The sequence below is a fragment of the Artemia sp. Qi Xiang Cuo genome, chromosome 18 (genome assembly GCF_049724085.1).
Source record: "Artemia sp. Qi Xiang Cuo chromosome 18, ASM4972408v1, whole genome shotgun sequence".
Classification (NCBI taxonomy): Eukaryota; Metazoa; Arthropoda; class Branchiopoda; order Anostraca; family Artemiidae; genus Artemia; species Artemia sp. Qi Xiang Cuo.
In genome coordinates this window covers 22,348,552-22,365,554 of record NC_142811.1, presented here as the reverse complement: position 1 = coordinate 22,365,554, position 17,003 = coordinate 22,348,552, and the positions used below count along the sequence as shown (strand labels likewise).

Sequence of the window (17,003 nt, the reverse complement as noted above, 5' to 3'; positions counted from 1 at the left end):
ATATATTAAGAGACAGAAATTTTTTGGGGATAAAGAATTTAGGGGTTTATTGGACTGGGCATGGAAGATAGAGATCATTTTCTTTAGATTCATTTTTATTTTATTTTTGTTTATAATAAGGGTGTTTTCATCATTATTTTCGAAGTGTATTGTGTCTTAAGCATGGCCCAGAAGGGCTTTTAGTGTTAATAAATCATATCATTCTAATTTCTAGAAAAAGTCAAGCACATCTTCCTCGTCCTGTTTTTTTTTCTGCTTAAGTGCTGCGTGGGGACGTGTGGGGACGAAAATGATGATTTGGTTCATTTTTTATGTTTATGTAAGGAGTTAAGAGGTTTGAGAGAGGAAATTTTTCCGGGGTGGTTCGAAAGGGAGGAATGGGAGGGTAATATATTAAGAGATAGAAATTTTTTGAGGATAAAGAATTTAGGGGTTTATTGGACTGGGCATGAAGCATAGAGATCATTTTCTTTAATTTTATTTTTGTTTTGTTTATAATAAGGATATTTTCATTTATTATTTTTGAAGTATATTGTGTGTTAACCATGGCCCAGTAGAGCTTTTAGTGTTAATAAATCATATCATATCATACTAATTTCTAGAAAAAGTCAAACACATCTTCCTCGTCCTGTTTTTTTTTCTGCTTAAGTGCTGCGTACAATCTTTCGATAATCGCAGAATTGATGGAATGCAAAACTGCAACCGAAAACAAGAAAAAGATAGAAAATTACCAGTAGCAATGACATTTCCCTCTCCTCTACCAAAAGTGATAGAATAAATGACACTATCATGTGCAGGAAGTTGTGCAACTGGTGCAGCTTCATGTGCCAAATCCCAAATATGCAAATGTCCATCTCTATCACCAGATGCCAGAAATCTGCCATCAGGTGAAAAGCTTAAACATTGGATCGATGCTTTATGACCTGTCATGTTGAATACACATTTGCCTAAAAGTATTAAAATATCTAGCATAAACTAAAATATTCCTTATTTTAAAGAGTTAAGAATAGAAATAGGGTAGTCAGATTTTTTTTATAGAAATAATTATATTTAAAGTGTTTCTACCAAACACAAAATTACAGAAAATTTATATTAAAGCAATAATGATACACAAAAAAAAACAAGCATAAATGACAGTGTGTTCTTATAATTTGTTCGGTGTTTCATAGATATCATTATTGTTAGTCTTCTTGTTATTGTGCACATTTCAAAAAGTCCAAATTGGGTTAACGCTCTAGAGATAGTAAGCAAATTAATAACATGACTTAAGAACATCTGAGAACGTCTTTAGAACATCTTAGAAAACGCCTCGCGTGCATTCTAAAGAACGGAAAATAATTTGCACTTTCCTGAAAAAAAAAATACTAATTACGTTTTTTCTCTTTTTTAACTTTAATAAATCCAAAATTATTAAGACTTTCAGGAATGAATATCAGTATATATCAGTATGTGGGTGTGAAACAAGGATGTACATTATATCCTAAGCTCTTCTCCTTCTTTGTTAATGACTTAGATAGGTTTATGAAAAATAATGGAGCCACTTATGTATCTTTGGATTGGTTTTGGTTATCATGCATGTTGGTCGCAGATGACATAGCTCTAGTGGTGGATAGCAGAGAGAATCTTCAGAAGGAATTAGATATAATCAAAAATTATTTATTTAAAAAAAGAGGGATTTAGAGTTGAAGGCTAAGAAATCAGTAGTATTAATATTTAGGAGCAAAGGAGATGTTGATTCAGAGGTTCTTTTAATTTTGGAGAACAGGTTTTAGAGGCAAATGATGAATTTGTTTATTTGGGTGGCAAGTTTAATGCCTTAAAGGGAATTGCAAGAGTTGTAGGAGATTGTCATTTAAGGGGTAATAGGCTAATAAATATGCTTTTGAGAAGTAATTTAAATCAGCTAGCTGAAATGAGGATCCAGAAAAGAGTTTTCCAGACAAAGGTAGCTTCTAGTCTACATTGGGGCTCTGAGGTTTGGGGTTTTGCTAAAGGAGCTAAGCTAGAAGTAGTTCAGCTAAGATATTTTAACAGACTTCTAGGATTGAAGGATTCATTTAATTCAGCGGTACGAAAAGGAGATTTGGGTCTTTTTTCTTTAAGGAGTGTTAGATTGGTTAGAATGGTAAAATTCTGGGAGAAGATAATTAGGCTACCTAGAGTTCGGCTTCTTAAGGCAGCTTATTTGGAGAGCTTGAAGGATGGTAGACGTGATACATGGTCAAATCAGGTTAAGAAAATACTGGACCTTTGTGGACTTTCAGAGATGTGGAATGAAGGAAAAGGCCCTATGGGTGAAACCATGTCAGTATGGAAGGAATTCCAGCGAACCCTAAATGACCAAGAAATCCAGGAGTGGCAAGCTCATAAGGACCACTTTATGGCTTTGAGATTTTACTCCCAAGCCAAACACGGTTGGGGGGAGGAGGTTTATATTAAATTTGTTTTGAATAAAGAGAATTTGAAGAACTTATTGTTGGTAAGAGTTGAGCGATATAATTTAGACGAGAGTAAAAAATTTTTTGGAAAACTTTAACTGACTGTCGGTCCTTGTCTTTACGTAATGTATAGATTGGTGACTGAGAACTTTCTCAATTTTATATTCGAGCATGTCGAGTCGTATGGGTTGCGGGCTCAATGTTTTGGACGAGTGTTTGGGAGAGAATGCTGGTTAATAGAGTGGATGGCTGAGAGGAACACATGTGTTATTAAACAGTTGTGCAAGTTCCCTCGTTTACGGATTAAATATATGGAATCTTGTTTGAGGGGATATCTTGTTGCTATTTTTATGATTTAAATCATAATATATTCTGTTTGTTGATTAAAAGTCAAACCTTGGTATGTTCCTTTTTTTTCGGTTGGTTGTCCTTTTTCTTTTTTGCTTTTTTGATTTTTACTATCTAAAGTTGTATTTTGTTCCTGAGTGTTGTTTTATAGATTGTATTATGTGTTGCTATGGCCCACAGGCTTTTTGCAATAAATCTTATCATATCTTATATATTGAACTGTCAATTCACATTCATTTGTTGTTTTTTTTCAGCAATTTTGGTTATAATGGTGACTTTTCTTTTCTTTTTTCTATATTAGGAAAAATAAAGATACAGCTGGAAATAAAGATTTTTTTCAGGAGATTGCAAATTATGTTCTGGTGTTTAGAATGCACGGGGGGCTACAGCCCTACTCGTCTTAGTTTCTGCGCGTTTTGAGTTTGACTCGGTTATTTATTGTAATTTCTTTTCGTTTTGGGTTTCATTTATTTATTGATGGCGATTTATGACAGCTTTACGCTTGAAAAATTATTTGACTTTATTTCTGCTCATATTTGTTTTAATGTAGCTCTTTACCTTTCTTTGAAAAACTTCTTTCGTAGAAAGTGATCTTAAATTAATCAGAACAAGGGTGAGTTATTAGGAGGAATGTTTGAAATTTTGGAACGAAAGGTGAGTCTTCAAGGAATGCTTAATGATTGTTGCGGCTAAAAGCTTGTCAATTTTTAGTGCATAGCTTGATTTTCTTTGGATTTTCTTTTTAAGAAATATTTTTACAAAAGTAAAGGTATTATTCAAGGGATCGTCCACATGAAGCTAACTCATTTTCCCATCATTCCGGCAATTTATGGATTCCTTGCCAGCAACACCATTCGTCACCACTCAGCCTACGAGTGAATAAAGCCAATTTTTGATATCTCGACTGAAGTGATGCATAGTGGTGTCCTAGTGATGCATAGTGGTGTCCTATTTCCTTGGAATCACCAAGGAAACAAGTGGTAGTCGTCTGGTGAACGTAGTGGATGAGGCGAAACTTCCAAAATTTTTCAAAAAGTTTTTAACCGATCTAGCTACCTAATGGCGAACGATTTCATGCTGAAAAACTGCATCTTCGTACCGAATTACATATTCGGTTGTTTTTTGTTCAATACTCTCTCCAAACTAAATTTATTGCCGTTTTTAAATATTTCCTGTAACGTTTCACAAGACTTTAAAACTAAAAAGAGACTGACATCCATCTAATCTCACCAAATACTGACCGATACCTTCTCACTGCGGATATTCGGCTTTTATGTTCTTCGTTCGGGTTTCACGTACAACTTCTTGTGCTTAGATTTAACGTACAAACATATTTTTGTCACCAGAAACAATTCGAACCAAAAACGACTCCTTTTATAGCACCTAGGCAGTATTTCGGATATGAAAAATAACCTTCAAATGACTTTCGACTTCAAATCGTATAGTAGCCAATCTCCAAGCTTGTAAATGAATCCCGATGGTTTTAGGCGTTCAGAGACTAAAGGCGTTCAGGTCGTTACCTGTATACATAAGAAGGGGAAAGACCCTAAAGATTGTTCTTCGTACAGGCCCATCACTATTTGTTCAGTTCTAGCAAAGTTACTGGAGAAGATACTGTGCCCTATAGTGACAGAACGAGCGAATGTGGGTGACAATTAGATCGGTTTCAGGTCCGGTCTCGATGTCCAGAATGCACATGCAACTTTTATTTCAATTATTGAAAAGTTTAAGAAACGAAAAACTCCATTATTTGTCTGCGCAATAGACATATCTAAGGCATTTGATTCTGTCTTACATTCGCAAGCAGTCTTGTCACTACTAAGGGCAGGAGTTGATCCCTTTGTTTGTAATTGTCTGTGGCAATGGTATCGAAAATCTCAAGAAACAATTCGGTCTGCTTGACAGCTTTATGGACCTATAGATATACGTAGGAGTGTTAAACAAGGCTCAGTAATCAGCCCTGTGATATTTAACAATGCAGTACGTTCTGCGACAAAATCGATAGAAGATTTTTTGATAGATGATGGAATTGATGCTAATCATCTATCTTACGCAGATGATCTACTTTTGATAAGTGATAATTTAGAATCTTTACAGAAAGCCATTTATGCCGAGTCGTCTGCACTTGGTGATATTGGGCTAACAATAGAGCCGTCTAAGACTGAATTCGTCGTTTTGAACGAGGAAACATTGCCAAATCGTGTTGTTGATGTTTGCAGGAAGACAGTTCTGCAAAGGATAAGTTTTAGTATCTCGGACTCCAGTATGGGAATTCTATCAAAGCTACTAAAAATCTAGTTATTGCAGCACTTAAAGAAAAACTGCGAAAAACTTACGGTATGCTAGCACGAACTAAAGGTCAATTTGACAAAATTACGCTCGGTCATCTCTGTAACGCCATGTTCGCGCCACATGTCTTTTTTTTAACCCCTTTATGGAATTGCTTTAGTAAAACCGAACGTAACCAAATTCGCTCATTTAATTTTTTCGGTATTGCAAATATTTATTGGGAATTCCCATATGGTTTCAGAAACTCTTATGTTTCGCAGAGGTACTATATCTTTGAGTTAAGTAAGAAAATGGATGAGTTGTATACCCGTTTCAAAAGTCGAAATAAAACAATACACGACTTTCCATTGGCTAGTTTTGTGCATTAAAATCCTGATTTTGATTCCGTTTGTTTTCTCTTTTCCATAGTTATCGCAGTTTAATTTTGTTTTGTAGCGTTGTGTGATTTTTTCGTTATTTTTTTCCTTTCGTTTTTATAACTCCTTCGAGCATTTACATGTATTTGTTTGAAGGGTTGAAATAAAATTATTATTATTAATTATTATTATTATTAATCCAGAAAAAAGAACAGAAATAAAAGAACCTCACTAATTTCAGACATCCTAGGTATGGGTTTGAATGCTATTATAACTGCTACTAACAACTTACTGCAGCACCGAGCCGCCTAAGATGTGCAAAGGTGCACACACCCCTCCTCTAGCTCAATCTATTCAAACATTCACTCTTTACCCCCCCCCCCCTCCCAAGAAGTTCCAATTTAAATTAAATCCTTTCTTTTGACATATTTCCACCCCATTCAGGGACAACCTGCTTTCACTTGGCTCCAGATGTACGACCAAAAGGAACAGTCTTTGGTAATCTTTCATCCTCATCAGCAAAGCGTGTCCTAGGTATTTCTACTTTTCTTGTTTGCCATACAGCCTGTCGAACGGGTACCCGTATTAGAAAATTCCTCCGGAAAACAGTTTAAAAAAATCGTCCTCTGTCTTCCAAAGTGCCCACATTTCAGAACTAAACTTACCCACTGTCATTACCGTAACTTCCAATATTCTAGTCTTAGTTCACGGACTTACTTTCCTCTTCTTCCTTAGTACACGAAAATTTAGAGCATACGCCTTAATAACAATAAAATAGACAAGAAGAAGAAGACTAAAAATTAGTTACCACTGCGACAGTGATATACTGGCCGTCTAGAGCTATAAGACATTCGCTGAAAAATATTATTTTTGAGAAAAACAATTTTAAGATTTCTCTCGACTGAAGTTTTTATTTGCACTTTTCATCTGTGAACTTTACAAAAGAGATCAAGGGTTTATCCAGGATTTGTGTTCGAAGGGGGGAGGGTGTTAACAAAAAAAACTTTGAAAACGCATAAAAGACTTGTTTATATGTATTTTTGATACGTTTTTACGAGTCGGACAAAAATTTTTGGGGAGGGGGTTGACACAGGCCAAAACTAAGTGAAGAATATTTTGGAATTAAAAATTCCAGGTTTTTTAAGCTTAGTTTTTCCAGTTTTACGAAAAATTGCGAGTCAGTACATATGGTATTTTTAACTTCCAATAAACATTCGACCCAAGAACAAAACCCGTTCCCCATCGCACTCCCTGGCTGAAGGGCCATGAAACGTAGATTAGCACTGCCGTTTTCGACTATAAAGTCTAGTGCCACCTTCGTTTTTACCTTTAAAGAGGATCTCTGCATAAGAAGGCATATTTATGGCCATTTTTATGATTCAATTTTTCTGAAATTTTCTAAGTCAACGGACCGGGAACCTGCTTTGACATACAATTTTGAAGAAAATTGTAACACCTTTATTAAACGCAGCATTACAAAATTCAAGAACAATTAGTGAACTTTTTAAGTCAATGAACCGGTAACTTTGTTTGACCCTCAAGTGAGTATTTTGTTTAGTATAAATGCAGTTTGTTTGAATTTTGATATGTTAGTAACTCTACTGATGATGATGACCGACTGTGTCATCAAAATATTTAAATTCTTTGTTTATATTTTTGTTTCACTGTCTAATAAAAGGACCTATCCCTATTTGGAACTCTTATTGATTTCGTCATAGAAAAGGCAAGGTGGTCATGGAGAAAAAAAATTATTAGTGTTGATTAGTGTAAACAAAAAACATCATTAAAAGCGATGTCTTTTTTCAAGTTTAATGAATATCTTAACACCCAGGCAGAAAAATTATCCTGGATACCCCCAAAATGGGTCCGGAATGCGCATTCAAACTCCTATATGTAGCAGAGCACTATTCTTATGCGACAGCAGGGGCCTTAACGGATACAAAGATGGTTTAGGGCTGAAAACATGTCCGAAAACCTATAGGGGAGATTTCAAGTTCCTAGGCGGGTGTGAAAAGGGAGGCTTTAAAATAGATTGGGGTGGAGGAGCGTGCGTAGCTGTGTTGGCCTCAGGTGGCTTGGTGGTGCGGTGAGTTGTTAGTAGTAGTAGTAGTAGTAGTATATAGCCTACAAAATACTAAGTTTGCGTTTCCCTTAAAACTTTTTGTCGTCGATCGTTGTCTATCTATTTATTTAGTTTTTTTTTTTTTTTTCAAGGGGTAATCATGCCAAACCATTGATTATAGAATGTCAAGCGAAGGCTCATTTGAGCAAAGATTCAAAGCTCTAGCGCCCTTCTTAAAACTCTATGTCTGATTTTAGACGACCGAAATACACGTCAAATTGAAAATTATTAGTGTTAGTTAAGAGACGAGACAACCCTAGCCTAATAATTTGGAGTAAAAATAAAAATGTATCTACATATTTACCTGTGAGGACGTCCCACATCCTGATACAACGATCTGTAGATCCAGTCACAACGTAGTTAGAGTTCGGATGAAATTGAACCACATCAACGTCAGAATGATGACCTGAAATGGAAAAGAGAAAGAGCCAAATCAAAAATGAGAATAATTTTTTTCTAATGATTTAAAAAAAAAATGATTAAAAAAAGAATCATTTGTATAAAAAAAAATCGTATACAAAAGAATTTTCATCAGAACGCAGAAGAAGAAAACGGTTCGCTGGAGATGGTCTGATCAAGCTTGGTGTTTACATTTTTTGAAGTATTTAGTGCTAAAGTATTTTAAGGACTCTGAACTTTAATTGATCACAGAGGCCCTTAAAACTGAGGAATGATTATCAGAAAATTTAAAATAATTCGTATCATTCAACAATAAATAATGTTTTTAAAAACAAATTTGATTTAATAATATGCTTAATAGCATTTGAACACTCACAGACATTATGTCTTGTCTAAATATCGTATCTGGCACTTTTACACTTCTGTGAAGAATTCTGAAAACTGTTTTTAATGAAAGGAACATAAAGGCAATGTGCATCAAAAGGATGTAGATATTACTGCACATACACTGAACATACACATACATAAATTACAGAGCATACATTACCCCACTGATCCTCTCTTTAAGAAGTGCTTAGCAAATGATTTAACCAGTTCTTTCAGAAGCGAGAAAATGTCAAATACGACCTTTGAGGGTGATGATAATAAAACACCAGAAATTCTTCATATCTCAACCTCATGCTTACACTTGCAAAGCTACATTTTTTTTACAATCCAGTTAAAATTAGACGCATTATCGAAATCTCTGAAGCTGCAAGTACCTATTTGCAAAATACAAAATTCCATATTTTCCCCAAGAAGGATGGTCATGTTTGTTGTTTTTTCACTAAGATTGATATTATAGAGCAAGTTGTCGCAGAAGATCCTGAAAAGTCTAATTCACGCAAAAATATAAAGTTCTAGCACACATTTAAGGAACAAAGGATATGGCGCCACAGCCGAGTTCAAAATTTTTCAATTCTTTGATCAGATCAATATAGAGAAGAAATCCCCTCCCCTGGCCAAGTAAAGTAACTGGACTAGGCGTAGCTATATTAGTGCTAAGGAATTACAGCTTATCTCTTTTTATAAAAACGGCAATTTTTAACAGAATTCGGCCGTTTTTAAGAGTCAAAGCACTACTTAAAAAAATGAATTTCAGCGTAAATATGGAAAAGGATTGAGGGTAGCAACTCCCCTCATATTTATATCTACTCGTCCTTCAAATCGTGTTAGGCCCCAGGACCTAGTTGCTGATCTGATAAGAGCCACTTGTACCTACGATGAAAATAAATTAGTAATCCCGGAGTTTCTAATATACGAGCTGGACGAGGAACCCATACTCTCAGGGGAGTTCACAGCCGCACTAATTCTCCAGGTTAATGAATCTCATTCTACCGTGGATGATCTTACTGAACACCTAAGCTTTTTCAGGACAGCTCAAAATCATGCTAGTACAGTGGTTCCCAATCAATTTCGGGTCATGTCCCATCAAGGCATTTCTAAAATTCTGACCCCCTCGTAATATTTTAATGGCCTTAAAAGGCCATTAAATTTTGAATATGACGTCATTCACATGGAAAATATTTTTTCCTTTCAAACTTAAGGCTGTAAAGTAGCCAGTCAAAGGGTGCACGTCCTCCCCGTGACCCATCAAAATATTGCCACACTTCACTGGTAGGGAATGGCAATATTTTGGCCTGAATCCCACGTTGGGAGTCACGGTGCTAGTGTAACAGCGGGTTTAGCGAACATTCCCGATGCAACAAAGCCCTCTTGCTCTGGAATTCCCAAACAACCCCCAAAACGACTCAGAAAGCTTAATAATTATAAGGATCGTTTTGAGCGTCTCACTGGCGATTCCTACTCCCGTATCGAGGTGTGAACAGTCCTCATATCTGAGGCCACTTAGCAAAACGTTGTGTGTGGTACTTGATGCCAAAGAGGCAGTTAAGTCTTTTGTTTACGCTCTAAAAAGTGTCATAAACACCAATGCTAGGCTGAAGACTCCCATTCATTGTTGTATTATTAGTCAAGTTTCTGACAAGTTCTCACCAAACGACTTGTGTGCCAAGATTCGGAACTGGACAAAAGTCGAGAAAATCTCAGAAGCTCACTCAAACAAGTTTGTTTTTGAAAGTAAGGACGATTTACAAGTGGCAATGAACAGTCTGTGCTATAATCCTGTGCTACTACGAGCACTTCTATATAGATACATTTCATTATTTGCCGATGAGGTGTTTTCAGTACCAAGAGTACGGACATGCTGCTGCGAACAGTAATAATGTTTTTTGCTGTTCCCATTGTGATGGTAGTCACGCAAACACAAAAGATAAACTCTGCAATGCTGCACTAATGTGCGCTCTCTGTAGGCAGTCAAACCACCTAAGTAATAGTATTAAGTGTCCCGTGGCCAGAAAGCTCCTGCCAGCTGAGTCCTCTTCCCTATTAGAAGCACCATTCGGCAAGAGGCAGACATGATTAAAGGGATATAACTTACGACGAAAAGTTCTCTCGTGCTACAAAAAAAAACTTACCAAATCTTTGCATTACTGTGTCCTTGCATCTCATCGCGTTATCCTTGCTGGGGCGTCAGCTATGATCTCTCACTGCCGGATGAGTCAAGAGCTCAAATACTTCATTTGTTTTTCCCAATCTGACTCTTGTCCCGAATGACCATTCGTATATGTATTTCCATAGCTCAAGAGCTACAAACTAACCTGATTTTATCATCAGTTCAAATACGTAATGTGACTACAAACGGTTCAAGCTATGCTGACTTTAGTCTTTTAGTATCGAATGATTTGCCTACCTCAACCTGATCCGTTAAATAGTGTTCCCTTCCAAATGATAACAGTAACGGAAGTTGTATTTCAAATTTGACTGGTAAACCATTGATGTGGTTACATATAAGTCGGGCTCGATGCCATCTCGACAAATTTAAGGTCCCCTTTCTACTACTATAACAGTCCTCAGAGCTTCCTGAGTAGGAGAAACAGATTCTAATCAACATTTACTGCACACATTTACATCACACATGCAATGCATTGTGCCGAGTTCAGTACCATTCCTTTACGCGAAGTACGTCTGGGGTCAGAAATACCTCGTTGGTCACTTAGTCAGGCCTTAGGGATGCACATAAGCTTCTGCGGCATCTACACTTATCGTACCCTATTATTTCTAACTCTGACATTGTTCCCGAATCTTCCTGCGTTGGTATATTGACTCCTGTTAAAAAAAAAAAAAATACACGCGATAAAGATGGCCGGCAGTGCTAGTCTTGTTGGCCTATAACTGCTTCTTCTGTTCTTTGTAAGTTGCAGGAGTTATTGGTGATTAAGGTTGTAAATAAGGCTTGTTCAACCCCAGACGACCATTTGGGTTTTAATGAAGGTATTAGACAGGAGCACGTGCATTATCTGCTTGTTTATGTTCTGATTGGTATAGACAGTAGTGGTGAACCCCTCCTCCTTGCAGCTCACATTGTTCCTCGTGCTTTCGATTCTGGTGTGCATCTCATTTAATGTACAGTGCACAGGAGCGAAGTCTTGATGGTTCAGTTGTGTAACTGTTTAAAAATATGCATGCTAGGTTACGTGGGGCTGTGGCAGTATTTACCTGCCACAGCAGGTAAATATCTGTAAAGGCACAATACGAGTTTGTGCCAGGAATCCGCCAGCGTGGAGTCACTTCGCACCCTTGTATAATAATAGTGTGATTGAACCCCAAAATAGATTAAAATTAAAGATACTTTTCCATACTCAGAAACACCGAAGATGTTTTAAGTAGAAGCGTATCGTCTCTTGAGGCGACGTGCTTAATAGAAACTATGCCAAAATTGGTCAAAAGTTTAATGCGTCAAAGAGCAAGGTTCTTGCTTTCGGTAATCCTTTAGGCAGTGTCGATTGTGTACAACTTGCAAATCGGTACATTCGATTATCTACTCACATTCAGTACCTTGGTCTTCAAACAGGATATTCTCTGAAATCAAAGTGGGCATTCGTCATCGAAGATCTAAGTGAGAAACTTAGAAAAGCGTTTGACATGTTAGTCCATTGTAAATCCTGTCCAAACAGACATATTCTTGTCCGTGTGTACAACGCTTTCACCATGCCTCATATCCTTGCAGTGACTCTATTTTGGAAAATATTTACTGCTACCGATCTGTATTTTTATCCGATTTTCTATTTTTTTTTAATTATCCAGAATTAAAAAAATTATCATCGATTTTATCAAAAAAAAAAAATGTCCGATCTGTATTTTTTTCGCTATGCAAAGTTTCTCTTATGTCTTATGCAGTTTCTCTGTGAGCTAGAAACGAAGGTCTAGTCACTACAGCCGCCACTGCCAGCGGCTGAGCAGCGTCGGGTTTGCTTTCTGTGTAAGCTGGATAAATCAAATAGCCTCTATCCTGCTATATACCAGTAGATTATTTGTATGTTATTATCTATATGTTACTTCTATTATTCATAGGATGTGTTATTCACAATTGTATGTCCTCTATGTGTGTACTCTTTCTATTTTGTTTACTTTTATTGCTTTATTTTTGAACCATTGTTTGTTCTTTTTGGTAATAAAGACATTGAGCAGTTGATTTAGGATAACTCTGAATATAGAAAATTAATAATGAAAATAAATCAGCCTACATATGAAGGAGGTACCACTCTCACCGCCTTATGCTCCCTTAATAACACCTATTACACTCACATGAAAGCGTTTCATTATGTATAGCAATTATACAGTATTAACAGTGAAGCCTATCGGAAAGCAGGCATAAAAGAAAACCGTGTCAAAGCTCTTTTGTGAGTGTGCGCTCAAAAATTATTCCCCTCACCCAACAAAATTTCACGTCACCAAGCCCCTCCCCCCACCAAAAAAATGTCACTGAAAGTTCCAACTTGATCCTTAGAGCACGAGACAAAACAGCGTAAACTCAATTGGAAATGCTGATTTACAAAGAGAAAATTGCCCTCCATTTAATCGAATTGCGCTCCATCTTAACGCAGAAAATGAACTCATACCAATTTTGTCTCAAAAAACTTAAATTGACAGAAAAAAACTAAACGTCGGTTGCGCACCCATGTTCCCGAGATCAAAACCCTAATGCTCTACCATCTAATCTAGCTTAACCTTTTATTTCGTTATAATTTTTGGTTTAGTCTAGTGCATTAATGAATGCAAACTAAAAGGTTTCCCAGTACCTACAGTTACCGAAATTACAGATTATGAGATATATAGATCTGATACAAAGATAACAGCCTGATGTGAAATTCCCTTCTTACAATTATCAATTATTCCTAAAAAATAATTTTAATTTTATTTACTATTACCCATTTCCAATGTAGGCAGTCATTTTTAAAGTGAAACAGATCCACCTACACACAGAGGGGGGAGGGAGGGGTTGGTTGGAGATCTTTCCGAACTTAATTTTAGTTAAGCACGATATCTAACTTTTGTAAATATATATTTTTGTAATTTTAACTTGAAACAAACATTTGAAAAGCACCTGCAAACATTCTAAGTGGTTGAGGGTGATCTGTAGCCCAAAGTCTTCCAGTTCTGTCATAGCCACCTGACGCAAAATAATAGCCATGTGGACTGAACTTCACACTCCAAACAGGGAACTGATGTCCTTTATAGACAACAAGACAGGACCAGACTTGTAAGCTCCAAAGCCGAATCGTCGTATCTTCGGAGCACGAGAGAAGCATTGTACGATCGGGACTAAAACTTGCGTCATAAACAGGTCCACTATGACCCTAAAATAAAACAATACATGTTTTCAATTAGAATAAGTAGCTAAAAGTACAGAGCTTTTCTTTTTCTTCCTAAAAACACTGCTTCTGGAATCTTACGGATTACTGGGTGAGATTATGACAACTTGACTGTTACAATAGATTCCATTAAACCTCTTTTTATGATATTTTAGTGCCCCACTAGCAGCAAAAAATCAAAAGGAAAAGGGTCACGTTAGGGATTCGCATGCAAAAATAAAGGGATTTTCCTTGGTGTTCAAGATGGTGCAATATAACTCTAATGTTTGGGTTTTTGGCTATGTTGATTCCAATGGTGTATTCTTCGTTTCGATCTGACACCACTTTCAAGGAGTTTCAGGTTATTTTCCAAATTCCCTTAAATTACTTTTCGCAATAAACTTTTGCCAATTAGAGTAGCCGAAATAACAGTTAGCGTTCCTGAATCACTTTTAAATGGCGATTCTTCCTCATTCGAAAATTTTTTTAATTGCATTTTTAGATTTTCGGTTACTAGTTACGAGTTCATTCTTTACTAGGTTACGTCTGACGCAGTAGCCAACATTTTTCTTTTACACTTAGCGTGAGCTTTTACGTTTCATGTGTGCTTGCAGAGTTTTTCCTATAAAAACCAAATTTTGATAATGCCATTTCCCATGGATTCTATCGCTGTTTTCTTGCTTATCAGTATATTTTCCTTTAGTTTAAGATTATTAAACAAACATAGTGCTAATTTGTCAACGAGACGCTTTTTACATGACAAAATTCGCGGCAAAACAATCAACTGACTATTGTCTGAGTTACTTGATAATTGTTGCTGTTCTTTTGGGAGTTTTGCAACCAATTAGACAAAACAGGTTTACGAGTTTTTTTTTAAAATAGGAAATACCCTCCTCATCCCCTCTCCGAAAAAAAGCCTTCGAGGTTAATAAATAAATCTTAATTAATAAAAAAATATAAATAATAATATGGAAAATTAACTCAACCCCTAATTAGCCTGGAAAGTTGCAGTTATTTTGTCACCCAATAGTTGAAGGAGGCAAAAGGACAGAATTTTCATGGAAACGAAAACGAATTAAATTAAACCATGATTTTATATAGAAACAATGGCAATGGTTGTTTATTGTTATTGCAATCTTCACAATTCCACCAAGAATAATTATATACAGGTAATCCTGGTAATTTCCCAGTTTATTTTTCCGCTTTCGTGCATTTATTGTACCTTTGCTTGAATCCTCTAAGGAAGGATTGCCTTTCGAAGATTTCAGGGATTACCTTTGAGTAGGGGCTATTCCAGGCGACGATGGAGCATCAGCGCGATCTTATTTCTATGTAGTCTTGACGGGATGTACCCTGCTCAAAGTAATCCTTCCGGGCTGTATTTTGGTGAATTAGCCTTATAGTTGCCTTGTTCTTTCATAAACAAGCTTCGATAAATCCTCTGTTTGAGGGGAATGCATGAATTTGTAGAAGACCAAAATAGCTGCCACATCGGAACGATTTTGATCAATTGCACGATTTGATAGTTTGCATTTTAAGATAGCTCCTAGCTCCCTGAAGCAGGATCTCACATTACTGAAGCAGATAAAGTCAAGATGAGCCTTCACGTTTCACAACTTCGAGATGAGAGGCTCTTTTGCTTTTTACGCATTGAAATTGATAAAAAGCGCATCCCGCCAACGTCACAGTTTGTTCCAAGTTGGCCTAAAGTTTTTTATGGTGTTCGCTTGCACTTTCGCCGTTTGCAATGCAGATCATTTTCTTCGTATAATCAGCGAAGACGAGAGGTTATAGCGTAAGGTTACCCACTAGATCATTTATGACCCTCAGGAAAAGAGTTGGCCCGAAAATACTTTCTTCATGTACTCCTGATAACTACTGGACGTTTTTTGAAATGAAATCATCAAGAACAACTCGTAATTGGCATTGAGAAAGAAAGACAGCGAACACCTTAAATAGACCACCATCAACTCCACTTGCTTTTATTTTACACCTGAAACCCTCCTGCCAAGTGCGATCAAAAACTTTTGCGAGTCACAGGAAAGAAGGCGAATGTCAGGAGCTCAGCCCACTAAAGCTCAACCTACCCTTGATACAGCGATCCAATGAGCCTAACGCAAATTATCTTCTGCGAAAACCGTGTAGTGTGTCAGCCAAAAATCAATGTAACTCGAGGTATTGATAAAACAAATTTTATTTACGACACTTAAAAACTTTTCCAACGCAGGATAGGAGGCTAATTGGGCGATAAGTTCCTACACTAGTAGGGTTGGTATCTGCCTTTGGGACAGGGACAATGTGAGCAACTTTCCACGGTTTTGGGAATGATCGTGCTGTAAAGCAATTTTTTAAACAAAGATGCGAGAGGACCGGCAAGCTCGTGCCACAGATTTTGAGGACGATATTGGGGATTGTGTCAGAGCCTAAGGCTTTGGCAACGAAACAAAATAAAAACAATAAACCGCTCGACTATCATATGCATTTTTTTTTAAACGCGCATATGATATGTATTTCCAACAGCGTGATTTTTATTTGTCAAAACATCAACAACGACAAAAAAGTCACCATGATGGTTGCAGCGGAAGCTGCAATCTAGTAAGGGACGAACCCACAGAAACCAAAAAAAATTTTAAAAAAAAAACGCCAAGAAACAGATTGCCATTTCTAGCTGATTCAAGGATGGTAGCTATTATCTAAATTACTCTTAATAGTAAAATGTTATTTTGAAAACGGGTTTAAGGGAATTTTGAAAAATAGCCTGAAACCCCTAAAAACAATGTTGGATCGAAACCAAAATTACACCATTGGAACCGCCATGGCTGAAACACCTATTCAAGAAACTTACAATCCCCTGGCTTGAACAACAAGGAAGTTCACTTTTCTACATGGGTAGCACAGGTTTGTCCTCTTTTTTTCTTATTCCTCCAAAGCTAGCGGGGCAATGGAACATCATAGAGAGCTGTTTCGAGGCTCATTTTAAAGAAAATCGCAATATCTACCCTTTTGTAAGTACCAAAATAAAACATTTAAAATCGAACCCATTTTTTGACAAAAAACTGCATCTTCATATACAAGATGATGAATGATGCAAAAATAGATGCCAATAGGTTGCAAATATAAGTTCATAGGTTGCAAAAATAGATGCCAATTAAGATTATTAATAAAACTGGACTGATTGTTTATACAGGCTATAAATACATTATTTCTGAAAGTCTCAATAATTTTTCAATATTATGATTGTAGACCTGAAAATGATTAAAATATGTGCTTGTTTTCATTAGAGAAGAAATGACGCTCTATCATTTAGAAGATCTAGGTG

At 36.5% G+C, this 17,003-nt stretch overlaps 1 protein-coding gene across 1 annotated transcript in view; it reads right to left on the bottom strand.

Annotated features, from left to right (window-relative positions):
* Positions 1–17,003, bottom strand: part of LOC148941329 (transcription initiation factor TFIID subunit 5-like) — a 279,459-nt gene that overhangs the window by 7,606 nt on the left and 254,850 nt on the right. The window contains 3 exon segments of the mRNA XM_089104692.1: positions 732–947; positions 7,858–7,959; positions 13,438–13,690. Coding sequence (XP_088960818.1) covers positions 732–947; positions 7,858–7,959; positions 13,438–13,690 — 571 coding nt within the window.